Here is a 27,607-nt window from a genome sequence, read left to right as displayed (position 1 = left end):
TTCCAGCCCTGGCCTTCGCTGAGTCCAAACGCTGGAAACCCCTTGGGGCCGGGGGGGGGGCTGCCGCAGCCCTCGTCCCGGCGCCGCGCCGGAGGGGCCCGCGTTTCCTCTCGCCCGCCGGGGGCGCCTCTGAGGGAAGGATCGCGCGGCGCCCGCCGGGGCGAGCTCGCTGCCCGGGGCGGGGCGGGCGGCTCGCAGCCCCGGGGGGCGCCCCCCCGTTAGGTAACCGCGCCCCGCCCCCTTGCATAAGCGGGAAGGGGAGGCCCCGCCCCCACCGGTCCCGCGCCGCGCCGCGCCGCGGAGATGCCGTTGGCCGAGGCCGGGACGCTCGGGGCTGAGGAGCCGCTCTCGCCGCTCGCCCGGCAGCGGACGCAGGTCAGGCGGTTGGGGCGGCCGGGGGAGACCGGCCCCTGGGGCGCCTCTTCCGCCCTCAGCGCCTCCGGCGCCGCCCGTGGGACCGCCCCGCCTGGGCTCGCTGAGCCCCGAGCGAGCCCGGCCCGGGGGCGGCCGCCGCCCCGCTCCCTTCCCCGGCGGCAGCGCCCTCCAGCCGCAGCGGGGGCCGCCGGCCGGGCCCGTTCCTCGGCAGGCTCCGCTCCCTGGCGTCGGGCGCGCCTGGGGGGGGGCGGTTCCGCCGCCTTTGTACAGCGCCGGGCACCCACGCGCCGCTGAGCCAGAGAGGGCCAGGGCCCCCCATCCCGGGTGCGAAGGAGGAAACCCAGGCAGCAGTGGCGTTGCCTGGAGGAAAGAAAACGCCGCGGCTGGGCGGGACCGGGTCGCCGTCCCGCCACCTGCTCCTCGCCCGAAGGGGCTGAGCCTGCCCGGGCGCGCCAGCCCCGGCCCGGCGTCTCCCACCGCGGCGGCGGCGGCGGCCTGTCACCGGGGCACGCGTCGGCCGCGGCTCCCCCGCCGTGCGCGCGGCCGGCCTCGCGCAGCCAGGCTGGAGGGCCGGGTCTGTGCGCGCGCGCGGTGCACCTGGGTCCTGGGGGGCGCGGGGAGCGGCTCCCCGCAGCGCCCGGGGGCTCGGCCGTGCCTGGTCCCGGAGGACGGAGAGCCAGCCCCCCGCGAGCCGCGGGGCCAAAGCCGGGGCGATGTTTTCATCCCCGTGCTGTGAGCGCTTCCTGGCCATTGCATCGGCAGGAGCTGCCGGCGGTGCTTGCTCTGCGAGCAGGGACCCACCAAGAGGCTGGGAAGGGCCCTTCCTTTTGGGAGGAAAGCTCCACGCCTTGGGCTCCGTCTATGAGGCAGGAGAAAGCCCAGCAGCAGGATTTTATTTTATTTTTTTACACTGAAGTGTTTGTATATTTAATATGCCACTGGTTTTCCCATGGTTTGTGCCTATTGCTAGTTATGTGGAGACAAGTTACAGGAGCTGAGCTCTAGTGCAGGTTTCAGAGGAGCAGCCGTGTTAATCGGTACCCGCAAAAAGAACAGGAGCACTTGTGGCACCTTTAGAGACTAACACATTTATTTGAGCATAGTATACTTTATATTTTTCTCTACCTCATTTGTGTAGGAGCAGACACCTAAAGACAACCCCAGTATGAGCTATGTATCAGAAAAAGCTGAACGAAGAGCAGTTTTTGGAAAACAAGTGAAAGTTCTTCTCACCCCGTTATCCATGGAAGAAGAGAAACGCAACAAACGTCTGCCCCAGAAACGCTTACTAGAAAAGTTTTCTAGTACTGAAGGGCCTTCAGAAAGAGAACCAAAAGTCAAAAAATCCCACGATGATCCCACAAGTCAGCAAATAAGAGATGTATCCTACAAGGCTTCTTCCAGTCCACAAGGAGTGATCCCCAGTATGTCTTCACTTCATCATAAAAGTAGGATGGTGTCGCCCACAAACGCCTCGGTTACAGTTGATCATGATTCAGAAAACAATTGGGATACAGACAGTGAAGGAAGTAATTCTGATGTCTCTTATGTGGTAAGAAACCAAACATTGAGTTTTTTTGTGACTATATTCTCTTTTGTTTTTAGCTTCCTCTGTATATTCTTAGCCTAGCCCTCAATTTCTCTTATTTGGCGTCTTTTACATGTTGAAACTTCAAGTATTGATGATTTTGTAAACGAGGAACTGTTTGCCCCCTAGAAAATAGCAAAAGGAATAAAATTATTATACTGTTTTTAAGGGAATGCAATTATTTTACTTCATTTTTTTTAAAGATAGAAAAAGACCATGTTTTTCATAATTATTCAAGATAAGTTATTCATTTTTACATAGCCCTCCGTCTTAGATCTTTTTCTTAACAATACATATTGGCTGTAGATAAATATTAGTATAGTTAACATAATTAATCTTGACAGTCTGTAATGTATGAGAGACTATTTCTTTCAAGCAGTCATAGCTAAACAAAATCCCGACAGCAAAAATCCAACCTAAGGTCTTGATCCTGCCACTGACTCCACATGGGCCTTCCTGAGTAGTATCAGTTTCAGGATTGGTTCGTAAAAGTTTTGTTACCAGAAAAAGAAAATTATTCTATTTTATTGTCCTATTGACCAATATTGTCTTGTCATTTCCTTGTACTCTGTCTGTCTAGCCATCTGTTGTCTCTTCTCTTAAGCTTAGATTGTAAGCTGTTTTGGGCAGAGTCTGCCTTTTTGTTCTGTAGTTGTACCGGATTTAGTTCAGTGGGTTCCTGGTCTGTCACTAGGGCTCCTAAGTGCTATGGCAATCCAAATAATAATTTTCAGACTGTACAACATTTCCCTTTTTCCTCTAAGGTACCAAGAAATAACACACCGCTTACTCCTTTTGCATCCAGTATTTTGCTTATGAATATAACTGAAAGATGTATATCTGAATAATTCCACTCTTATAAAGGTTTCAGAGTAACAGCCGTGTTAGTCTGTATTCGCAAAAAGAAAAGGAGTACTTGTGGCACCTTAGAGACTAACCAATTTATTTGAGCATGAGCTCTAAGTGAAGTGATGAAGTGAGCTGTAGCTCACGAAAGCTCATGCTCAAATAAATTGGTTAGTCTCTAAGGTGCCACAAGTACTCCTTTTCTTTTTTACTCTTATAAAGACTTTAGTTACCTTTAGTTCTAAAAAGGACTCAATTTTTCTATAAACAATACCATAGACAACTATTATAAGACAGCCTAATATCTGTATTGTTGTACATTTCAGTGTTGTATAATTGCCTCAGGCTTTCGTTTCTTATTTATCAATGTAATATTAAAGATATTATTGAAATAATTTTAACATCCATAAAGAACTTTGAGACTAATCTTTAACACTCCATCTTCATGAGTGTGTGCCTGAGCTGAGCAAAACACTCCTATCCTGATACAAAACCAGCTTGGCTTCGGTCAATATGTGCAATTAAAGGTTTTCTAAAGATACCATATTGACTAGCTCCCCCACATTTTTCTTCAGATCTTCTTCAAAACTCAGCAGGTGTGCCTTCAAGAAATTTAATTCAGTCACCATTCCTTAAATATCAGTCTTCGGGGCTGGTCTGTTTTATCCTTTCCTGTTGTGGTGTATCTTTTGGGGGGTGGGAGGGAGAATGCTTCTGCAGCAGGGCAAAACAAAGAATCCGCAGCTTCTCTTTGTATTAAGGCAAAATATAAATTGATATTCATGTCTGTGATTGGACACTTTCTGGCCACACTGATGGAGCTCTCTTAAAGCACTACTGCCTAGGAGTTTGGTGTAATGTGCCACTTTTTCCCCCGTTCCTCCCAATTCTGTTTTAATCAGTTTGTCAACTTTCTAGTGTTTTGTGCCTTTTTGCTTTTAATGACCGCATACTTTTACAGTTGTTTGGAAATGGAGGAATGTCAGGTACTCCTCACTATAAAGTAACATTTATTGTAAGAGAAGCTTGGAACCTAAAAAAAAAAAGGCCATGCAACTTTGTACAGTGCTTTATTTTCTCAACAGTCCAGGCCTTTTTTGTGCACTCTGTGTAATATCCTAACATTATCCTACAGAGTAATTGCTTTTATTTGTTTGTGCAGGATGGATCTTCACAGCTGTCAGCCTATGAAAGAAAAAGACTAAAGAACATTACAGAAAATGCTAATTTTTTTGCTTCTCTAAAGCTGCTTGAGGTTTGTATGATGTCTCCCTAGAATAAGAATAAAATTGTCACTCTAAACATAATAGAAATAGCCATACCAAAACTGACCCATAGTTCATTTAGTTATGAAACATGTCTCTAACAGTGGCCTATACCAGATGCTTGAGAGAGAGGCATAAAAACTTCACAGCTGACTTTGCAATGATATATTGCAATGATCTCCCACGGTGATCTGATTATACTTTGTGCATACTTTTTGATAGGGCTCTATTTTTTTTTGAAGGTGGGATTTAATTCATTAATATGTATAAAGTACTTTAAATTATGGAAAGCATTATAAGTGCTATGTATTATACTGCTACACAGTGGAGGAAGTAATCCAACAAATTAAAGTAGTGAGATTTTAAATGTTATCTACAGATGCAGGTCCTGCTCTTCCTCTCCTTTCCAGGTTCCTTCTCTCTCCTGTGTTCTGTTCTGTTCTTCCTCATAGGTCCACTCTTGCATTAAGGAGTAAGCTTCCTTGAAAGGCCACTCCTTTGCTCACCCAGAGCTGGTTCTGCGCAGTCTCTGCTGTTTCTTCTCACAACAGAGCTAGAAAAGCTGGAGATGGAACTGTTCAGTCCCAGGCGCAGAGGCACAGAGAGCCCTAGCTGGGAGGAAATAGGGCTTATGCTCACCAAGACTCAACCTCTGTGGTTGGGGTAGGAGGGAGTGACTTGAAAAAATCTCCCCAGATGTCTCTGAAGAGCTCAGCGGAGACAAGTTTAAGCCCCTCCCTCCCTCCCCCCCATGTAGCACATTGGATTCCTTCCTACCTGTGTACACAAACCACTCTAAAGTTCCGTATGTCTAAAGAAATAAAACACTGAACAAGCACTCAGCTGTCCCCCAATTTGGTCTTTATCCCTGCAGTTGCATGCTGAATTCAAGTCCCATAGTGATTATAATTATAGTGAATTAAACTGCTGATATTTCAGCTTTTATATATCTAATCCTCTTACGAGTCTTATTCATAAATTCAAAATCTAATATAAGTTTTTATATATTGGTGTCTCTTTTAAAATATGATTTCTGTTCAAAGTCACTTTCTCTGGTGCTTCTTGTTTAGGATTTTGTTTTTCTTATCACTGCAAGATGAATACAGCTGTAGAATAGCAAGATGAACTGTATTCTGTTCTTGTTTGCCATCTACATTATTCAGTGAATTTTTTTGGTAGTGGGTAACAACTTGAAAGAACAAGAGGTAGAAACAACACAGGTTTGAGTTTCAGATTTACTCTTTAGTTTGTAGAATTGGAAGTTAGGAAAATTTGACTGGTAAACCGAACAAGTCAGATAATTAATTGAGAGAATAAACACAAAACCAGTAATTTTTAGTCACTTCATAATCACTAGTTTCCTTTAGTTAACTGCATTGCACAAAAATATTCCAAAAAAACCACTTGTTCATCTGACTATATTTCTTACATTTCTACACTTTTCTTTAAAGTCAGCTGCAAGACTTCGCAAAATGGCAACCAAAGGACAATCTCATGGAATCAAAAGGTAAAATAACATCAATATTTAAACAAAAATAAAAATCAATGTTTTTTTTGCTAATTCTACTTTTTTCATTATATATGTATGCAGTACATATTTAAATCTTGATCTAGGCCAGGATTTCTCAAATGCGGCCCCCAGGGGCTTGTCTTGTGGCCACAGCCTTCTGGACTGTGATGGGAGACAGGGCAAAGCAGTGGTCCCTTCCCCCAGGCTGCCAGCAGGGGTTGGGTCCTGCCCCCTTCTGGAGAGACAAATGCTGGAGGAGCAGGCTGCTGGTGACTTCCTCACCTTCCCTGGGGTGCCATCCATTCCCCTCCTGGCCCCCCATCCATTCTCCTCATTGCCTTTGGCCCTCACTGCCACTGTACACACCTCCCCATCCAGGGCTTAATTTGTCCCTGGGCTTGCCAGGGCTGCGTAAGTCTTCTGCGTGTGAAAAGTAATATTTGTATGTTTGTTAATATCACTTTTCACAACAGCAGACTTAATAGTTAGCAAGTCTTTAAAAAAAGCAACCCAAAACACACAATAAACAACAACAAAAAAAGACAAGAACCTGGAAAGCACCTTATTTGTGTTTCTGTTCTGTTTAGTTCCAGTAAAGCATAGAGACAAGTGTACATTATTTTTGAGTCTGCAAAAAATACCAACATAAATAAATTGGAATGATTTGGACATGTATATGTGCATATTTATTTCTGTCTTTCCTAAACTTACTTAGGAATTTTAGTTAAAATTGTAACAGCAGTCACCAGCAAGAGTTGGTGGCTGCACTCTGAGGCCGTGAGAACCCCTGATCTAGACCACCAATTACCTTAAACTGTCCATGTGACTTCTCCATTGGTAGGTTTTCACTTAGTGTATTTCTGTACCTCATCTTTTTTTTTTTTTTTTTTTAAAGAGAAGTAATGGTACTATGAATGTCTTTCTGGTCAAAATAGCATGAAAGTAGTGATTGTATTTTCAGTGAGATTTCAAGAGCAACTTGTTCTTATAGAATCATAAAATTTAAGGCTGGAAGGGACCTCAGGAAGTCATCTAGTGTGATATCGAGCTTGACGGCTAAGAAGAAAAAAATCAGTCTGATAATGGAACAAAGGGAAAGGGAGCTGGAGAGGAAAAAATTGAAAGGATAAAAGGGAACATTAGGTACAGGTATAATAAGTATAGAAACACTGGCATTAAGTAAAAAGAGGAAAACAAGCTACAGGACAGAGGAATAAGAAGAAAATAAAATACAGTATGGAAGACTATGTAAAGGAAGACTAGTGGATAGAATGGAGGCCTGGAGAGAGACATATTCAACATGTACATTTCAGCAACTGTGGGGTTGGCAAAGTAAAGGCGTATGTGTTAACGGGGTGTATTAGGGCATTGCTGAAAGAGGTCAGAGCTAAGCTTGCATGGGCAACCTTAACTTTGCATTTCCTGATTTCAGAAGTTTTGGGTTTTGCTCCACTCACTGTTCTGCCACAGGATGACATACCCCCAAGCAGCTTTAAATTAGTTGTTTGCCACTGAATAAATAGCTAGAGTTGGGGAGAGAGGAGAACAGGGAGAAGGTAGATCATAACTGAAAACCAAAAGTGTAATAAAGGTAAACGTTCCTAGACAACAAAAAGAACGAGGAGTACTTGTGGCGCCTTAGAGACTAACAAATTTATTTGAGCATAAGCTTTCGTGGGCTAAAACCCACTTCATCGGATGTATGCAGTGGAAAATACAGTAGGAAGATATAAGTAAATACCCAGAGAACATGAAAAAATGGGTGTTGCCATACCCACTATAATGAGAGTGATCAGTTAAGGTGAGCTATTATCCGCAGGAGGAAAAAAAACCTTTTGTAGTGATAAACAGGATGGCCCATTTCCAACAGTTGATAAGACGGTGTGAGTAACAGTAGGGAGGGAAATAAGCATGGGGGAATAGTTTTACTTTGTGTAATGACCCATCCACTCTCACGGCAAACCTGGTGGCTGAACTTTGTGACTTTGCCCTCACCCATAACTATTTCACATTTGGGGACAATGTATACCTTCAAGTCAGTGGCACTGCTATGGTTACCCGCAAACTGGACACCATTAAATTAGGCTTGAATAAAGACTGGGAGTGGATGGGTCATTACACAAAGTAAAACTATTTCCCCATGCTTATGTTTCCCCGCTACTGTTACTCACACCTTCTTGTCAACTGTTGGAAATGGGCCATCTTGATTATCACTGCAAAAGGTTTTTTTTTCTCCTGCTGATAATAGCTCACCTTAACTGATCACTCTTGTTGTAGTGGGTATGGCAACACTCATTGTTTCATGTTCTCTGTGTATAGACTTCCTACTGTATTTTCCACTGCACGCATCCGATGAAGTGGGTTTTAGCCCACGAAAGTTTATGCTCAAATAAATTAGTCTCTAAGGTGCCACAAGTATTCCTCGTTCTTTTTGCTGATACAGACTAACACGGCTACCACTCTGATTCCTAGACAACGTAGACTAAAGACATAATGTGGTGTAGTAATTCTTTTGTAGGTAAACACCGTTTGGGATGGCCTAAGTATACTTGGTCCTGTCTCAGCACAAGGGGCATGGACTAGACAGCCTCTTGAGAGGTCCCTTCCAGCCCTACATTTCTATGATTCTGTGAGCAAAACACATTTCTAGAATGAATCAAAGCTATTTGTGATATTAGTCTGGGTCAGAGTTCTGGAAATAAAGATCCAAAACTATTTTGGATTCCTTTACCGTAGGAACTCATGGCTTATTTGAATATATATTGTTTGACTATTTCCATTCCTCTAGAGCTAAGCCCAAAAAGACAGAAGCTGAGACAGTACGTCGAAGATCTATGCGCTTACAAAGAGTAGATCCATCAGGAGTTCCATTGCCAGAAATTCCAGCACAGCCAGAACCAGTAATTGATGAATATGTAAGATGGTGAAGGAAAAAAGAAGAAATACAGTACAGTGCATATTTGGCAGCTTTATGAAAACATGTTAGATTTTTATTTAGAGATATTGAAATTTTTAATAAATCTGAATGGGTTTGGCTGTGATAATACTTATCCCTAATTGGCTAAATAAGTTTTATTCGATAACCTGGAGATACTTGAGAAGTTTTTCATGCAGCCAATAGTATGGGTCAGATTCGTCCACCCGTGTTCATGTTGAGTAGTACTTTGTTCCATGAAAAGCCCCATTGGCTTCTGTGGGGCTTCTCAAGAGCAAGAACAGGAGAATATGGCCCTGGGAAAGTGATCTAGGGTTGGGCAGAAACAAAGTAAATTCTATTCAAAATGATCTCTTCAGAGCATGCTCTGAGAAGTTCTATTGAAAGTAAATCTGATGGTAAAGTGGAGTGTGCAATAGTTAATTCTGTGTTCTGTGGCTCAAGCTGAAGAAATAGTACTTTCCCACTTCTGCATAACATTATAGAATCTTGATAGAATGTTATGTATGCTCAGTAATTCATAGGCTCAGCTGTGGCAGCGTTAATTCATATTTTTCTTGTTCGGGTTTTGTGTTTTCAGCATACCTTGAATCTAACTTTTCGTTAGCTTATTTTTTTTCTGAGACATGTGCTACCTTATTTGAGGAAGTTATACAGCAACATGTAAAACTATATTCCTATGTGAGCTGATAATTTAGGTTTTTTGTATTACTACGGAAATAACGCTAAATTTCTGCAATATATAGTTGTTGAAGACGATGCTTCTCAGAGTCGGGAGAAAAGGAAAGGGTATAGGAGGCCACCTTTTTACACACTTGTATTTACTATTTCCTGCCCTTCCCTCCTGGAATAAGATATATTTTGATATGAATTTCTTTTTATGCACATTTTAATATCTTGAAAGGATAGATTTGTTTGTGGCATATATAATTGCTGAATAGCTCCCTTTGCTTATCTATTTTTCTAGTTGAATGAACTGGTTGGGAAGCTGTAAAAGATGCACAGGGTATTTAACATTGTTTCTGCCTTTTAAATAGCCTCAGTTGCCACCTGGACCTCTTCCAATGGTACCTACAAATCAGAATAAGAGCAGTGAATTAACGGATGGGTTTCTGGATACATGGACAAAGATAAGTCAGGTATCCGTCAGAATTCACTAATTTTTTGGGGCGTTTAGCCTGAGCTCATAATAACTTTGCCAGTAAATTTGTGCCCAAATTTAACTGGTACTTTTTTTCCCTGTCTTACAATGCAGATAAACCCTAATGATACTGAAAAACACATATGTAACTTAGAAAGGTAATCTATAAACAACTTATTTCTGTCAATTTTAACTTTTTGGCGGGAAATATCTAACAATTTAATGATGTTGCCTAGATACAAAGCCAGTCTGAGTCATATGATCCTGAGTGAAGATGCTGTTACAAAAGTTGTCAAAAATAGAATATTTTCTGTGGCTATCCATCCTTCTGAAAGCAGGACCTTGGTGGCAGCTGGAGACAAGTCTGGACAGATTGGTCTTTGGGATTTGGTAAATTGCTTGTGTGATATCTCTTTGGGGGAGGAGAGGGTTGTGCTTAGGATTCATTTATTGGGAATCTTATGGGGTGGGAAGTCAGATAACTGGTGAGAACGATTTTAGTAAATCTGATTAGTAGACAGTTACTGAAGCGCGGCTCCAGTGCTAAGGAGGTAACATCTATGAGACAATACAGTTTAGTGGGGGTAGGCAATATAATCTTTATGTGCATGAGATTGGGATGATGGCAATGAGGGAATCATGTCATCTCAACTAGTGTAAATAAAATTGTTATGCCATCACACACTATCATGCCTTTATTTATGCTACATTGTCTCTCTCATCAACAGAAGTTGGTCCAATAGAAGATATTACCTCACCGACCTTTCTCTCACATTGTAGAACATTATTGAAAATATCGAAACAACTACTATTTTTCATATCACCTTGACTCTGAAATCAACTTATCTTAGTTATTCCTACAATCAAAGTTCTTGTCCATGTCTTTCTCTTGTGACTTGATTATTGTAGCTTCTTTCACTCTGGCTTCCCTGACACCCACATCGGCTCCCTCAGGTTCATACAGAATGAAGCTGCTAGTATAATCTTCCTTGCCCACTGTTCTGAATGTCCCAGCTCTCTCTCTGTCTACTCTAGCACTGTGTTTTTCTAATGCATTACATTCCAGCTTCTTGTCCTCCTCTTTAAGACCCTTCACAATTCTGCCTTTTACTACTTATTTGCAAATATCTTCTATTGTGTCACCATCCTCTCTGTTCTGCCATAGATGCCCATCTTAAATGCCCATTTCTCTCTTCTGCAGCTGTTTGCTCTTCCTTTCATGCTGTCCCTTATACATGAAGCCACCCTCCCTGACTTAGTGTGTAAAGCTGCTGCCCTTCATGTCTTAAAAACCCTCCTCAAAACCCATTTCTGCCTTGATGCCTCCAAGAAATCAGTCAGCTAATCTTAGCTAGATAAAGAAACTCAAAGATAACTGAATAATACCAGCTATGTATAGGGTTAAAAAAAATCTTCATAATTTAGAACCATCAAGTTGTGCCAACCAGTGTTGTTACATGACGAGGCGAAGTATGATCCAGTGGTTCTGACGCCAGCCGTCCCAGGTCCGGTTCTAAGCTTTGCCATAGAGACACCCTTTGTGACTACAGGCAATGCATTTAGAGTGAAATCCTACCTCCATTGAAGTCCGTGGCAAAACCCCCTTTGACTTCAGAGGGGCTAGGACTTTACCCTTTAGTCTCTCTGCCTCAGTTGCTCACCTATAAAATGGGAATAATAGTACTCCCCTACTTGACAGGGATGTTATGAGGATAAAAATGTTAAAGATTATAAAGTGATCATGTACTAAAGTAATGGCGGACCCACAAGATCGTTGATCTCTTAGGTACCTATTTTCATAACGCTTGTCCTCCTTTTCTTCTGTTGTTTGTTAGAATTGTTACATTGTCTTAAATTCTAAGAGCAGAAGCTATATCTTTATATATGCTTGTATAGCCCCCTGCACAACATGGTTATATTCTTGATTGGTGCCTTTGGTCATTGCTGCAACACACACAAATAATACAGGCCATGGAGTGACACACAAAAAAAATGGGAATAAATTGTAAAACCCTCTAAAAATGACCTAATGTAATTTTTCTCTATATCTGTGTTCAATGTCCATCAAGGATAGGACAAGTTTAGTTTGCAGTAAGGGAGATTTAGTTTGGATATTAGGGCAAAACTTTCTAACTATACGGATAGTTAAGCACTGGAACAAGTTACCTAAGGAGGTTGTAGAATCCCCATTCTTGGAGGTTTTTAAGAACAGGTTAGACAGAGACTTGTCAAGGGTGGTCTTGGGATATTTACGCCTTCCTTATCATGGGGGAATGGACTCTAGATGACCTCTTGAGGCCCCTTCCAGACCTACATTCTATGTTGTATAATATTGCAAATCAACAGAACAAGAAACAAATGCTTTTGCCATAAGCCTGGAATCTCCCGTCTCCAGTCGAATAAGGCAGAAATTATCACATTACCATGTACAGTTGTGTACATTAGGCCTACAGAATTATCATAATGTGCATGGGCAACAAGACCTATTCACCCTCTTGCTCCAAATGACTAATGATAAAGGAAAAGCAAATGCTACTTTAACCTCCTCCGGAAAGCTCATCCACAAGGGAAGCTTGTGATACTAATTAAGATGTAATAGCTGTCTTAGGTTTCTCTGAATTCAGTCTAGGTTTACTGAAGGTAGCTCAGTTTGGGGGCAAAGAATAACATCCCTAGAAGGAAGAGAGTACCAGAACCAAAAAATAAGCATTTGACTGTGTTTTAAATTTTGATTGGATGCTGTAGTGGTATAGCATTATTAGAAGATAAGATGTAGGAAAGTTTTACTGTCCAGTTTTTAATTCCCAAATTGAATGTAAACCAATTCTAGCAATAAAAACAATATGATGAAATAGAACTTTAAGTTATAGCACCTAAATTTTGTTAGTCTCTAAGGTGCCACAAGGACTCCTTTTCTTTTTGCGGATACAGACTAACACGGCTGCTACTCTGAAATAAGTTATAGCAGAAGTTGCAGCTCTTACTCTCTGGGAGGTATAGTAATTATGAAATTGACAGTAAATGTCTAGCTCATGTAACTAAGCCCGTTGTACAGCAATGAAAAGGATGAGGGGAAACAAAGCATAGGCCTGTCAGTAGTATGTTGAACTGTAAATTGTGAGCAAAATCATGCACTATGCCCTCAGGCAGAACTCATTGACATCAATGGCTGTTTAGCCTGATCAAGGGCTCCAACGACTTGCCTCAGAGAGGCTCAAATAGGGCTACATTTGCAATTTGGACTACTGGAAGCAGTCTTGTTCTGTTGGTTTACCTAACAGAATGAATTTGTTGCTGTATGCAATCATTCAGAAAAGATTAGGAAAAAGCAAATCAATATTAGTTGTGATACAGAATTGAGACATAAGTAACTTTTTGAAAGAGCAATAAATGTAAAAGTAGAAATGACATGGTTAATTTAACATTGTGTTAATTAAAACTTTTTATTTTCAGAACTCTAAATCTGAAGATGGAGTATATGTCTTTATACCACATAGTCAACCAGTAAGCTGCATGTATTTTTCTCCATTTAATCCTGTTCATTTGCTATCCCTGAGCCATGATGGAACAGTACGATGTGGAGATGTTACCAGAGCTATCTTTGAAGAGGTGAATGTTCATGCAGTTCCATTATGTATAAGTCTCCTTATGAATCTATCAATATATATAGCTATGAAGTATATTCAGCCACCTAATACCAAAAATAATTTGTTAGTTCCTCGGATTGCTGGAAAGTTTACCAGTATTCCCTCATAAGGCAACATAAAATAACCATAAAAAACTTTTTCATAAAAATACAGTCCAAAAAAAAAAAATTTGGAAACCACATAGCCAATCAAATATCTGGAAAATTTGCCTTGTTTTTGATTTGACTGCGGTGTTTTAAGAAAACATCCTCATAACATGTCATGGACACCCTCTTTAACTTATTCTCACTAAAGAAATCTGTTTCATGTTAAAATGAGTTTCATCTGCATCCATGTGACTATTTAATCCAGTAAATCTCCATTTTTTTTAAGAGTATATTTTAAAGCAGCAAATTAACAGTTTTTCTTTAGAGGAGCTCTGAAAATATCAATCATGGTGCAACGTAAAACTCCTGTTAGCTTAATTGTTCTCACCCATTCCCCAGACAACTGCTTAGAACTCCACAAAGGGGCCAAGTGACACATAACATCCTAGCTTTGTGGATCCTGGGAAGAGATTTGCAATTCTTCTCTCCTGTTTGCCTGATCCTGGCTTCTCATGGTCACATGGCTTCTACAAGAGGAGTGCTGCCAGTGGCCAGGTTCCCCTGGAGGGCACAGTAATGAAGTCTTAAATTAATGTTGCTTAAAGTACCATTACCTTAACTGTGGATAATGGCCACTATGCTGGGAGACTGGCATGGACAAAGGCTCCTCCTCATTCTGAGCTTGTTCCTCAAATTCCATGGAGCCTGATCCTTCTTGGTGCACCCCTGGGCCTGGGGTGGGGACAGAGCCAGTACTACCCATTTCAGTACCCAACTGAGATTTGCTTGGTGAGTCTTTCCTTTGCTTGTGGAAATAGTTGGATGACAAGACCTTATGTGGGAGTTATAAATACTTTGCATTCTGTTCAGTCTATTGTCCAAAATACCTTATATAGAGACACTTTCTGTATTCCACCTGCTCTCATGAAAAAGCTACTTAAATGGATCGCTACTGCTGTTTTAACTGATGTTACTAGCATAATTCAGTGTGAAAGGACATAGCTGTAGTTAAAGCAGATTACATTCTATTGTATACTTCAATTGCTGTGAAGTATCAATATGGAAATAGTTGATTAGTCTGATTTTATTTTTAACCAATTATACATTGCCTTACATAAACACCTGTTTCATACGTAGGTGTACAGAAGTGAAGAAAAACGCTTTTCTTCCTTTGACTTCTTGGCAAACAATGCCTCCACGTTGGTGGTAGGACAGTGGGATGGTGACGTGGCTATTGTGGACAGACGGACACCAGGAACTTCTTCTGAACTTACTGCAAACATTAATTCAAAGACAACAAGAACTGTCCATGTTCATCCAGTGAACAGACAGTATTTCATTGCTGCTGGCGCAGTGTATGTACTTCAAATGTATCACAGTGACTTGTGTGCTTTAAGAACTCGGTGCAACGGTTTCACAGGAAGGCATTGGGAATCAGCTGTAAATGGGATTGGTTTGGGGAGAGCGATCATCTACTGATATTTATAATAGGGAAGTTAGTTTTTTAACTTAAATATGTATATTCAAGGTTTTTCTGATCATTTTGGAAAACGTTCTACAAAGAAACTTAAAATCTGATATAATTTGGCTTTCCCTAATATTTTGGTGTTGGGAGTAAGAAAAGGACACTATGCGACACTTTGTTTTTGGGAAAAGAGGATTAAAAGTACTAGCACATCCGCACTTGTCATTTTCATGGATGGTGCCACTTCAAAAATAATGAGTAGCATCTTTTTTTAGGTTTCAGAGGAGCAGCCGTGTTAGTCTGTATCTGCAAAAAGAAAAGGAGGACTTGTGGCACCTTAGAGACTAACCAATTTATTTGAGCATAAGCTTTCGTGAGCTACAGTTCACATCCTTGGGGAAATAAAGGCTTTTGGTAATGGCTTATGAAGGAATTGACATTTGTAATTACTGTTTGCCTTGTTAGTGGTTTAGGGCAGGCTGTACTGTACATTCTAGCTCTTAAAAGGCAATTATTATTGTATTTAGGTTTTTTTAAGGTGCAGCTAGTACACTCTGTTCCTCCACTTACATGGAAGTGAAAACTGAAAATTTAAATTTTAAAGATTATGCAACTACTTGACTTTATAGTACTTAGTTAACTACTTAACATTCCATAATGATACCTGTTCTAAAATGGCGCTGTGTGTGTCTTGCAGGAATGTCTGTATTTTTGATACACGATACCTGAAGCCTAATGAAAACAAGCCCATAAGCTTTCTCAGTGGACACACAAAGAGTGTTGCTTCTGCATATTTCTCACCTATTACTGGTAACAGAGTGGTAACAACGTGTGCTGATGATATGTTGAGGTAAGGGTGTGGGAAGGAAGAGAATACAGAAGTACAATTCACTGCCTAATATTTGTTCTTGATAGCTTTTTCTTTACATTTTTAAGTAGAATTTCTTGTAATAGTTTTTATAACTAATGATTTCTTTGCTTACATTTTTGCCCTCACTTCTCTTTAGAACCTACAACTGTGACCATAAATAGACACAGTGATAGGGCTAGCTTTTAAAAAACCTGGTTAATGAGTCCACGTATAGCAGTTACAAGCACTGAGGTCCTGAATTTCTTCAGTGTTGCTGCTAAAAGTCTGACAAAAGAGCTGGTGTTTTTATATGTTGCCTAGAGGTGGATAAAGCATATGACATAATTAGGACTGAAATTGTCGTGTGGACTGTGTTTTTTTAAAAAGTCTCACTTTTCATGCTGTCAGTTTGTGATCATTATTTAAATAATCTGGACATCTAAGTATCTGATTACATCCACAAATCGGGTACTTTAAATGTTTAAGTAACCTAAATTACATCACAGAATAGTAGGCACAAAATGGGAGGCCTGGTTAAGGCTGAAAAATCAGGCCATATACAAAATTCTGTGTTTTAAAAACAAAATCTTATTCTTTCAAGAATGTATGCAATAGTCATATCACTATAACTGACATGTCAGAGAGAGGAGGATGAGAAGACAGTGAAGAGAGCAAAGAGGAAAGCGCAGCAGGCCTCAAGTTGTAATAGTGCACTGGCTTCATCTTCTGGCCCTGTGCTTTACCCCGGGTTATTCACGGCAAAGACTATTGCTCAAGAACTGGACTTTTCAGCCACTTGCGATGCTGCAGCACAACAGACAGTAACTGAACTGTGGTGGTGCTTACACCGTCATCGTTCAAAATGGATGGTTGCTATTAATAAATTACGTGTATATATTAGATACTAATTCTGTGTAGACAGGAGGAAATGCAGCTACACAAATTCTTGTATATTCCTTGCAATACATCTTTACAGCTCCGTATGCACAACAGATATTCAAAGACGTACTCTTAAAAAGTAGGGCGTGATACGGAACCAACCCAGTAGTAAAGACTTCATAAATCTTTGCAGTTTGAACAAGACAAACATAGAAGTTCAGCTATTTCAGATATATTTTCAAAGGCGCATATTAGTACTGGGGGTCTGTGTGAGCTTTTTACATCAGGTAACCCTCTACTCTATAGGCTTTGGAGCCAGGAATGGGCACCAGCGCTTTCATAGACTAAGGTTAGAAGGGATCATCATGATCATCTAGTCTAGCAGCTCTCAGCCAGGGGTCTGGGACCCCTGGGGGGGCCGTGAGCAGGTTTCAGAGGGTCCACCAAGGAGGGTTGGCATTAGACTTGCTGGAGCCCAGGGCGGAAAGTTGAAGCCCCGTCGTGTGGGGCAGAAGCCTGGGGCCTTGAGCCCCACCACCTGGCTGTGAAGCCGAAGCCTGCACAACTTAGCTTTGCGGGGCCCTGGGCAGTTGCCCTGCTTGCTATCCCTAACGCCGGTCCTGACTTTTAATCTATTGGATATGCAGAAAAACAGTTGTGGCACGGGTGGGCCATGAAGTTTTTATAGCATGGTGGGGTAGAGTGTGGGGAGGGGCTTTCAATGAAAAAGGTTGTGAATCCCTAGCCTCTGACCTCCTGCACATTGCAGACCACAGAACCTCACCCATCCACTCCTGTAATAGACCCTAACTTGAGGCTGAGTTACTGAAGTCGTTTAATCATGATTTAAAGACTTCAAGTTAGTTAACTTTTTTTTTTTGGCTGGGATAAACTTGAGTGGTGCTGTGACCCTACATGCCAGGTCCCAGTGCCACTCACTTAGATTTGGAGGGTGTGGGTGTAGGGGCTCATGGGCCAGGGGCGTTAGGTTGCTGGTGTGGTAGGGCACCTGAGAGGGGAAGAGGAAGATCAGGTGGAGGAGCAAATCTATGCCTCCCCCTCCCCAGTTTAAATTGCCCTCTGCAGCCCCTGCTCCACTCTAATGTTATAAGGTAACAAACTAAAGTAATTCTGTTCAAAAATACAAAAATTTGCTTTAGAATGCATATCTATTAATGGAATCAGGACTTTAACACCTATCCCGGAATTGGATTTCACAAGTACAGAACCTATTACTGTATTCCAAAACTTGTATTGTCTGATACCTGTAAAATGCCTATGTATATAGTCAGGAAAATCTTGTGTGTGTGTGTGTGTGTTTATATAGTTTTATGATTTGCTTTACTTCACAGAGTCTATGATACCAGCTCTTTATCATCTACGGTTCCTGTTCTCACTGCTGTCAGGTAAGGTACATATACCAGTGCTAAGGATCTTGCCTTTTCTGGCTGCTTTGAGTTGCTGTAAAGCTAGCATAACCACTTGGTGGAGAGAGCCGCCAGGTAGCAGAGAGCTGTCACAGTGGCTTTTACTGTGAGAAGGGGGCATGGCTGGGGCTTGCCCTCAACCTGGTGATTCTCCAGCTACTAAACAGCTATTGGTGTCCTAGGCAGCTGCATAAGAGAGAGCAGCCCTGACGCTGTTCTTTATTAGACGGAGGACTGGCTTTGGTCCTCAGCTAAACCCAGGATCAGGGTTGTATATAGCCAGCTTTGAGTCCACTAGATTTGTGAGGAGGCTTTTAATATCTTTCTGTGTAACTAGAGTATTAAAGCCTGTTATGTCCCTGTACTTTTGAGAAGATTTCTCATGTTTCAGGGTGTGGTCTCATAGGTGTTTCTTTTTAAAATTATTTTGTAATTCTAAAAATATTTTGCAATTGAACAAGATACTCAAAGCAACACATTTTGATAGTAAAGGGCACTGCTTATAAATGGAGATATCTATCTTTTCCTTATTCCCTTTCCTTCATTCCTGCTTCGCCCAGGCTTAAAGCTTGCAAATCCTTTCTGTGAACAAGAAAGGCGGGACTCCCTCCATCATATCAGTCATTGCCACCTCTGGGGTCACTGAGGGGTTGGTATTAATATGGCTGGCCTGAAAGTTTAAAATTTTGCATTTTTTAAAAGGGCTTAATGGTTTTCCCCTGGATTTGTATCAAGACCATCCCAGAGCTTGAGTACCTTTTACAAATAGTTGCTTATTATGTCAGAGGATCTCTTGCTACACTTTTCTTGCCTTTAGTTCTCCTTTTTGTCCTGTTACAGTCCCTTCCTCTAGGTCTGTGAGAGGAAAGGGGTGGCTCTTATCATTAATGTACACTTCTCCTCTGATCTGTTGAGGAGTAGTGTTGAACGGTTCTGAAAAGTACCATTCCCAAACTAGCTGAATATGATGATGGCTAGAAGGTGAGGATAGATGTGTGGCTAATGGATGCTCTAAACAAGAGCACCTGAAATGGCAGTATTTAAATATGCAACTTACTAAATTCAGTGTTTGATTTTTATGTTTTCTTTCATTTTTCTGAATAGACATAACAATAACACAGGACGCTGGTTAACTAGGTTCAGAGCAATATGGGACCCTAAACAGGAAGACTGTTTTGTGGTTGGCAGTATGGCACGCCCAAGGCAAATAGAAATCTTCCAGGATACTGGTGAACAGTTACACTCTTTTTATAATGTAGATTACCTTGGCTCTGTTTGTTCCATCAATGCTGTGCACCCTACAAAGAATATCTTAGTGGGTGGTAACTCCAGTGGTCGTCTCCACGTTTTCAAGGATTGAAAAAGTTGCTGAATTTTTTTCCTACATAAAGTATGTTTGTTTCTCAGGACAAAAATATGCATTACAAGGTTTTAAATTACATTTTATTAATTTGGAAGCATTCTGTATTTTTTTTTAATAAGTTACAAATATTAAATCTGTAGCAATCCTACTACACCAACCTATGGTGAGTTGTGTGTATCCAAGTATGGGAGAAGCAACATTCATAATAAAAAGTCATATTTCCTAAAGCCATTTTAAGTATGACCTTTTAACAAATATTTATCATGTATAGTTCTAACATTAGACCTTTTCTAGATTGGGCCTCAACTTGCTTTTTAGATGTAATACATCATGATTGTGGCTTTCCTGAAATTTACCTTAAGCTTACTATACAACATAGTCTGTTTTCAGTAAAACATATCCGTTTAGTAAAATGTCTGACGTGCCATGAAATTTTACTCCCAGAATTGTTTAATATTGGTGTGTGTAAATGAATGTGGTCAGGTGCACTGAGAATTCGGTAAAGACAACGATAATAAATAGCAATACATTGAGTTGATCAGTTGTTTTGAGATGCTGCATTAGGTGGGAACTGTAATTTTATTTAACATCTTCACTGATACTTGGAAATGAAAGTAAACAGCACTTTGATGAAATTTCACAGATAATATTGGGAGATGTAGAGCTGGGGGTCATTGTGTGGGTTCATTATTATGGTAGCACCTTCAAACTCGTCTCTGGGATTAAGGTCCCATTGCTGGAAGCACTGTGGATATGTAACAAAGACAACAGTCCTTGCCCCAGAAAGTTCACATTCTATACGTAGGCTAGGACACAAGTGGTCTAAATACAGAGAGGATGGGGTGAGTTGAGAGGATGAGGTAACAATAAAATAAACAGGGTTTTGCAGAAAAGCACAAATCACACATTGTTGCTTGCCTAATGGTTTCATTGTAAAGCTGACAATAGTTAAGGTTGCAGCAGGATATTCCCTCTTTAAGGTGGCTAAGCTGTTGAAGAATACAGTGGAAAGGATTGAGCCTTGCCCTTCTGCAGTTGAGGGATTTGGATGTGGGAGAATAACTGACCATAAAGACTCTGAGTTCAGTCTGAGTGGAAAGACCTGAGCCATTCAGGATATTTCCATGCTCCTCTGCAGCTGTTTGGAGGCATGGTAGGTGTATATGGTGGTGAATAGTACCAAATGCCACAGAGAAGTCCAGGAGGAAGTCCACATAACTATGAATACCAAATGGTCTTCTACCAGATCAACAAGTCTGGCCTGACAGAAGGAACGACTATACTGACTGCTGACAAGTGACATTGGAGTCAGTTTTTGCTAGCTTCTTGATTTTTAGCTTGTGTAGAAAAGATCTGTAGTTGTGATCCTCCAGCATCACAAAGTAGTTTCTTTTAGTATTGGTTGTAGTATTGCATCTTTTAGTATGGATGCTAGATCATCATCGCTGCCTTTGACAGGAGCAGTCCCTTTTAGGAAGGGGCTGCAGATGTTTCACTCTCTCTCCCTTAGCATCTGGCAAGGGGTCAGAGTTGCAGGTGGTGGCACTGACTGTTCTGTGTTTCCATGACGCTCTTGTGTGAATGGGCTCAAACTTTGGAAAGAGGGCATTGTGTTTCTGGTCCTGCTTTCAGCTTGTTCTTGATGGCTCAAGGCTATCCCAGATGTGGGTGATTTTTTTTTTTTCTGAGAAGTAAGATAATTCTTGGCAACAGGAGATAATGAGTTACTGGGCCGAGGGGAGATGGTCTGCATCAAACCTCTTGCCTGAGGCAGGTTCAGCCTCACTGCCCCATATTCTCAGACTGTGTTTTGCAGGATAGGACCGCTAAAACCTCTTTGCATAGACACCCCTACTCTGCTGTAGGCCACTGCTCGCTGCCCGCCTCTCCTTTCCTTCAAGGGCACAAAGAGGTCTGGAAAGGAAGGAGTGGAGCAGCCTGGGTGCAGAGGAATCAAAGTGGCCACAGGCCTCTCGGCTCATGAGATGCTGTGGCGACACTTGCATTCTCCCTGCTTGACCCGCTTTCACTTTCACTGATGTGTGAGCAGGTGCTGAATGAGCTCTCCCCTGACAGCTAATGGTGATCTGGGGGGAAAGACCTCAGAGCCGCCTCTCTGCAGACACACCTACTCTGCCCAGGGGATCAGCAGACAGACCTTCATTGCTGAAGTGATTGATTTTGGCTGTTTTGGGTTAAAATTCACTGTACTCATACAATAAGGATAACATTTCATTACCATGGCATTCAATATTAAAGACAGCAGGACTATACTTAGTGAGCCCGATGGGGGGGCGGGGGTGGTGGTCACCCTAACTTTAACCTCTCTCATTGTCAGGAGTAGTGATGCCAAATGTAAGAGTCAGAGGGGTTATTTAAACAGGTCCACACAACCAGGCTTAAAGGTGCCAGAAGCCATTTGATCCTCCCCCGTCACTGTTTTAAGACAGCTGACTAGACGCATTGTAGAGGCCTGGCTCCTTCTCAGTGATATGCTGGCCTACAGGCGCTAAACCTTAGCCCTGGCACAGAGACAGCGCAGAAGAGATGGCAGCAGAGGTTCCCGGCTATCCTGTGAAATCACTGAAGAGCTGAGATCACTGAGAACTGGATGAACCCAAGAACACTGCTGCCACCATTACTGCTGCATCTCTGATGCTGGGGAGCCATGGCAGAGAAACTGGCAGGCCACCACCCCCATCCCTCAGGAGCAGGAGGTGAACCCCCCCAGACATGTCCCTCAGACAACACAATGAGTTGAAGTCCAAGGGATGAAAGTCTCTACCATGCCCCTCTTCTGGAAACCAACAGCACAAGGTGGGACTCAGACAACAAGGACACTGCCCAAGATACTATGGGGTGGGTGTTTTACTTCTTGGTGGTGTACTTTCAAATCCTGGTTGCAGGGTTTTCCCAAATTAATGCTGTTTTCATCTTTAATAAAAGTTTTCTTCTATTCTACATAGACTCAGTATTCATGAGAGAGCTCTTGGAGGCACCCAGGGTGGTGGTTCGTTCCCCTAGATTACTGGAGTGGTTGGGGGGCCAGGGTGGGTGTGTGTTGAGCCGGTTCTGTTCTGTAAAAGAGGAACCTGTCGCTTGTTGCTGCCTAAACTACCCGGCAGAAGGGTTACACTGATTCACCCTGCAAACGTTAAAAACTACAGTGTGATACAAAAGATCATTACACTTGCCTGGATACAAACCTTCATTGCTCAAGTCTAATGCAATTCTGGTTTCAAGGGACAAGTGGGTCCTGCAAAAGTCAGCTGAAATGAGGTCACTTTAACACACTGTGTCACCACTCTGCTACACAATGACCTCTGCAGTGGGTAAGCAAAAAAGTTGTGCCATTTTCTGCCTTAAGTTCCCAGCCTGGCTTGGCCTTCGCTCTTGAAGCTGGCTCTGTGAGCCGTTTTCAGTCCGGCTTAATTGCTGTTGGCTTCAAAATGCAGGTGCTTTGGTATTCACACTCTGCATGTAAGCTGCGTGTAATGAGTTTAACTGTGATCAGTTAGCCATGACTGGCCCAATGCCCAGCAGAACAGAAAGAGGGAGCAGAAGGTGAGAGGTGTGCCTGTCTCTATGATGTGTTAGATTCGTCTTTCTCTATGGGGTCAGCTTCATCCGGGCAGCAATGCATGTTTATAATGTGCCTGAATCAGCTCTTTGGTTCCGTTCCATGTTTCAAAGGATGGATTTTTTAGAAAACGAGGATGAAGGCAAAATTGTTAGCCATGCAGATGCATAAAATGATACAGTGAGATCATGCTTGCATTAGCCTTATCGGTGTTTGTAATTTTGGAATTTTTCTGCTTAAAAGGCCAAATTCTGCACTGATTTCCCCCCCCCCCCCCAATGGGAAGTTAGCGTAAGTTAAGGGTGCAGAATTTGGACCCATTGTGTTTAAGGGCCAATTTCTTCAGTTCTTGATCAAGTAAAACTTGTTAAAGCTGTAAAATATTAACTATCACCAGTCAAATAAGCAATTTATTTAAAAATAAAAAATGCCAACTCTTGTTTTCATGATACTTAAATATTTATTTAAATTTAAAAATACTTTTCATGGCACCAATGATTTTATGCTAACTACATACTGAATATGTAGAAAAAGGTACATTATTTTGGAGGGAAAAAAAGTAACTTACAGTATTTGGCACATGAAAGGTTAACTTCTATGAAAACTAAGAAATTCACATTTTCAGGTATTTTTACCCTCTACTGCTTTAAAGATGCAGTACACTATTCTTTATTAAGAGTTTTGCTTCCTCTGATAGAAGAACTATCGAAATGACTTTTTATACAAATGACAGATAAAACGAACAGCTAGCAAAACATGAAACATGGCACATAGAGGGGAAAAAACCATAAGATTAAAAAATTATTAATTGTAATGGTTTTAGGATAAAATGCCAGGTGAAAACAGCAAAAGGTTAAACAAGGTGTGGTATTTATTACTCTTCTAAAAGCAGACTGATGCAAAAGTTTTTCAAAGTTAATATTTCATATCTTGTGGTTTTTGAAAAAGAAAATGTTTAAAGTACAACACATTGGAGCTGCACCTGTCACTGAATGATAATGTATTGTTATGACAAACAAGTAGTATTAGCAATTAGCAATTAAAACAATGGAATACTGCATCTTTAACCTAGGATGAAAAATGTTTAGTTTAAGACTATCACTCACTGCATAGAAACACCATTTACAGACTGAGGTAGGAACACTACACTAAAAGTTAATTTTGCTATGTTGCATAAAACGGTATATATCCATGTAAAAATCTAGCCTTTTTTCTCCTGTGGTTGGCATTCACAACTTAATATTAAATTGAATGCAAAATCTTTTTCAGCTTTTCTGACAATCAAATGGCCATGGTTAATGTTTAAAGTAAAAGTGACAAACTGCATTTAAAAAAAAAATCTGGCAGACTAGTAAAATGGACCTTATTTATTGCAGTGACAAATAGTCTGAATCTAATTGACTTTGATTGTTCTCTATATTGATGATTGAGCATTTGGCAAAAGAGAACAATTGACCAGTTCAGGACAAAATCATAACTAGTCTTCAAAGGGAATAGGGGCGTGTGTGTGTGCATGCGCGTGCACCAGCAGTGCTTGAACTCGTGCACAGAGATGGTTGATGGTGCAGAAAATGTAAATCAGACTTTTAAAATTGGGTCTATGGCCTCGGCTTGCTTAAAATCTCTTCCCTGAGATGAAATGAAACTCTTGCTAGTCTGTTTTTATTCTGTTTTGTTAAATATGCCCAGCTTCACAAGAAACTGTACAGTAGTGATTATTGCTCCCCTTACAAATGGGCTGCTATTTTTGCCAAATAATGAGTCAAGTGTTCATGTCACAATAGAAATTAGTTAATTACACTTTTTCCCTGCTAAGGACAGAGCTCATATTTGTCTTGGTGTTTTCCAGTGTTGTCCCCACTTCTGTAATTCTGCTCTTTACCTTTGAAACATTTCAAAAAATCTGCTGCTCTTTTTTCCAAAACTAGTAATGGGTTAATCTGCCATTAGAGTCCCATTCTACAAACCATTGGCTTACTCCAGTCATTTTGTATATCACGCTATGATCATCTAATCCATAAAGTTAAAAAGACTTGATTAGTATCAATAACAAAATGCTATTTTGTTTAAAATATAGGTTTAACAGTTATTTTTTATACAAAACACGCACAACTTTCTGAGGCAAAACGTATTCCAGATCATCAGGTATGATTCCTAACTACACACCCAGACTTTGTAGAACATAACTGAGTACATTTATCTATTCCCCCCCATATACTCCACTCCCACTGTCGTTAGGGATTTAACACCTCTATAGTAAACGCCACTGTGGTGCACTACAGGTTCAAGGCTTAACATATTCTGAAAAGGCCTAAGTTATAGAATAGGATAGGTATTCACATCTTTCTATGCTATTTAAAGGAACAGACACTGCCACTCCTGGCTTCCCTGTTTCTTGCCCACTCTGTTGTTTTGAAAACGTTTCTAAGTTGATAATGGTATTGTACCAGATCGCTTTCTAAGGACTAAACCATTTGCCAGTTTAGAAGCTCTGGGTAGTAAAAGGAATTTGAAGGTGGAAGTGCTGTGCACAGAGGCAGTTTTAATAATGAAACAATACACTAGTATTTAAATTACAACTCAGTAGCACCATTACTAAAGCTCCTGCATAATGCAATATCTCTAGTCTTGAACTAGTGCCTCTGCTATTGGCTGACACTAATGCAATAATCAGTAGTAATAAAATAAATTCCTCTTATTCAATACTTTCAAAGTAATACACACATCTATGAAAATTAAAATCTTAAATTATTCTGCAAACTTCAAGGATTAAAAACTGAATGGTTGAATACTTCAGGAAAGTGGAGCTCTAAATAAATGCGTTTTTAATCTGGCATAAATCTATCGCTTTCTTCTTCCAGGAACAAACCTCCTAGGGTGCAGTGTACTTTGATTCATGAAAGGAGGACTTAGTTTATGGGCCGATGGTGCCACGATGGGTCCCATTTGCTGGGAACTGGTAGCAGGTATCTTCTGAATCCACCTGGCTAGTTATTAGGAAGTCATGCCTTCAGGTGTCAATGAGCAGGCTCAGCACGGAGCGGACTTTGCAGGCAAACCATCGCCTGAGGGGACAAAAGTATTGATAATGGAATTGTTCAAACTCGGGGGTCTGGCGAATATCACGGAAAAAGGCAATGTCAAGGTCAGACTCGGTAAGGATGATCAGGAGAAGGAGCAAAACAAAGAGGAGTCCAACTGTCACAAGGAGCAAACGGAGGACACTTAAAACAAACTTATTCACCTGTGCAGCTTGTGTCCCGCCATTGCCACCAACACCCTGGCACAAGGCTTTGAACTCGCCTCCCATCTCATCAGCCTCAGTTGCCGTGGGTGTGTTGGCTTCAGACTCCTTTTCTTCTTCAATACTGCAGGGGGCACCATTGATCTGCCTGGAGAGCAGCATCAGCTCCAGGCTGTGTTCTGCCACGGGCGTGGGAAGCACGCTGTCCGCGGGGCTGTAGATCTCGTCAGAGATGACTGCCACTCTCTCGCTGCTCTCAGCTCTGCTGCTCCGCGAATGGGACATGAAAGCATCGCTGTGAGAGGCTGAACGCACGGGGGTCGAGTGAGCGCTGTCCCTCAGAGACTCCAGGCCTGGAGAGTGAAAGACAGCAGTGAGCGTGATGGGCAAGAGCTAGGAGGGTTAGTGACTGGGTGTGGAGCCCTTCTCCTGTATAGACCAACTCTGCACTTACACCACACTCCAGGAGCTCAGACGGCTTCGCAAATACGAGAGCCACAAGCTGGGTCAGGCAATAACTTCTATTGGACCAGCTTCTGTTGGAGGAGGGGGGAGAAGAAACTTTCAAGCTTACACAGAGCTCTTCTTCAGGTGACGCATACAAAAGAACAAAGCCTGAGACACTGCTATGGAGGTCATTATTATCCCCGTCTTATGCATGGTGAAAACAAAGCCCAGACAGGCTATGGCCCCACGTTTTTCAAGGGTCTGCTAATTTTGGGTGCCCACGATGAGTGGTCTGGTCTGATTGTCCATTCATTTAATGTGAGGTTTTTGTTTTTGTTTTGGTTTTTTAAATTTTCCTCCCTTAATGCTTCTGATGACCAAGGGGTTCACGTTGTGGTCCAGTAGCATCAATCCCAGTAACTAGGAGGCAGCCTGATGTCTGTACTATGGGCCAGACCGTTAGCTGGAGTAAGTTCATGCCCCTGGAGTCAATGAAGCCATGCTGACTCATACTAGCTGAGGATCTGACTCTAGGTATTGCTTTCTCAAAATACTGCAACTTCCTGGCAGCACAAAACTGCATAAAAATATAACCTCAAACCCTGCATGTCCCAAAAATTTGTCACCTGCAGGAGTGGCAGACAGGCTATCAAAACCATCATTTGGCAGGATGAACTTCCCTCTGGGTGAGGGTTCGCCCCAGCCTTGGCCCCCTTACCCTGTCTGCATTCCCCCTCGCCCAGAGCTGTGGCCCTGCTCCCAGTTCGGGAGGGGGATGGCGTAAAAAAGTTTAGGACCATTGCATTACAGACAGGGCCGTAGCTCAGGGCTCTAGCTGTGCAACACCGCCCCCCTGCTTTAACGCGTAGGGGACTGTGCAGTTAACCCTAGCATGCTGGGCCCCACCTGTGCCTGCCTGCCCTACTTCCACTAGTGGAGGAGGGGCATGGCCCTGGAAG

The 27,607-nt window shown here is 41.9% G+C and overlaps 2 protein-coding genes across 9 annotated transcripts in view; one reads left to right on the top strand and one right to left on the bottom strand.

The window, feature by feature from the left end:
• Positions 1-257: 257 nt before the first annotated feature.
• Positions 258-27,207, top strand: WDR76 (WD repeat domain 76). 3 transcript variants are annotated; one of them, XM_074966672.1, is made up of 13 exons: positions 258-375; positions 1,514-1,927; positions 3,972-4,064; positions 5,526-5,581; positions 8,373-8,499; positions 9,557-9,658; positions 9,775-9,818; positions 9,897-10,050; positions 13,114-13,269; positions 14,531-14,748; positions 15,556-15,708; positions 17,940-17,993; positions 25,819-27,207. In XM_074966672.1, exons 1-13 carry the CDS (start codon positions 304-306, stop codon positions 25,868-25,870), a joined length of 1,695 nt encoding a protein of 564 aa, XP_074822773.1. In that variant the 5' UTR covers positions 258-303; the 3' UTR covers positions 25,871-27,207. The 3 variants fall into 3 exon arrangements, with proteins under 3 accessions (XP_074822773.1, XP_074822771.1, XP_074822772.1); XM_074966670.1 differs by lacking the exon at positions 25,819-27,207 and adding an exon at positions 19,119-21,061; XM_074966671.1 differs by lacking the exons at positions 9,775-9,818; positions 9,897-10,050; positions 25,819-27,207 and adding an exon at positions 19,119-21,061.
• Positions 1,954-27,607, bottom strand: part of FRMD5 (FERM domain containing 5) — a 323,210-nt gene continuing 297,556 nt past the window's right edge. The window contains exons 14-15 of one of the 6 annotated variants that reach the window (XM_074966676.1): positions 26,202-26,554; positions 1,954-2,088 (exon numbers count right to left, since the gene is read on the bottom strand). In XM_074966676.1, coding sequence (XP_074822777.1) covers positions 2,002-2,088; positions 26,202-26,554 — 440 coding nt within the window. In that variant the 3' untranslated portion in view covers positions 1,954-2,001. Of the gene's footprint in view, positions 2,089-23,448; positions 26,555-27,607 lie in introns of those variants that run through there. The other 5 variants (XM_074966679.1, XM_074966677.1, XM_074966674.1 and 2 more) reach the window with 5 other exon arrangements.

This window comes from Natator depressus, chromosome 10 (assembly GCF_965152275.1).
Source record: "Natator depressus isolate rNatDep1 chromosome 10, rNatDep2.hap1, whole genome shotgun sequence".
In the NCBI taxonomy this organism is placed as follows: Eukaryota; Metazoa; Chordata; order Testudines; family Cheloniidae; genus Natator; species Natator depressus.
Note: the sequence above shows the minus strand (reverse complement) of the source record. Positions and strands in the feature narration are given on the sequence as shown.

Excerpts from the sequence above, each read along its gene's own strand:
- WDR76 (XM_074966670.1), top strand. The coding sequence starts at position 304 with ATGCCGTTGGCCGAGGCCGGGACGCTCGGGGCTGAGGAGCCGCTCTCG. Across the intron at positions 13,270-14,530 it reads CCAGAGCTATCTTTGAAGAG|GTGTACAGAAGTGAAGAAAA; the intron begins GTGAATGTTCAT and ends TTTCATACGTAG. Across the intron at positions 17,994-19,118 it reads CCTGTTCTCACTGCTGTCAG|ACATAACAATAACACAGGAC; the intron begins GTAAGGTACATA and ends TTTTCTGAATAG.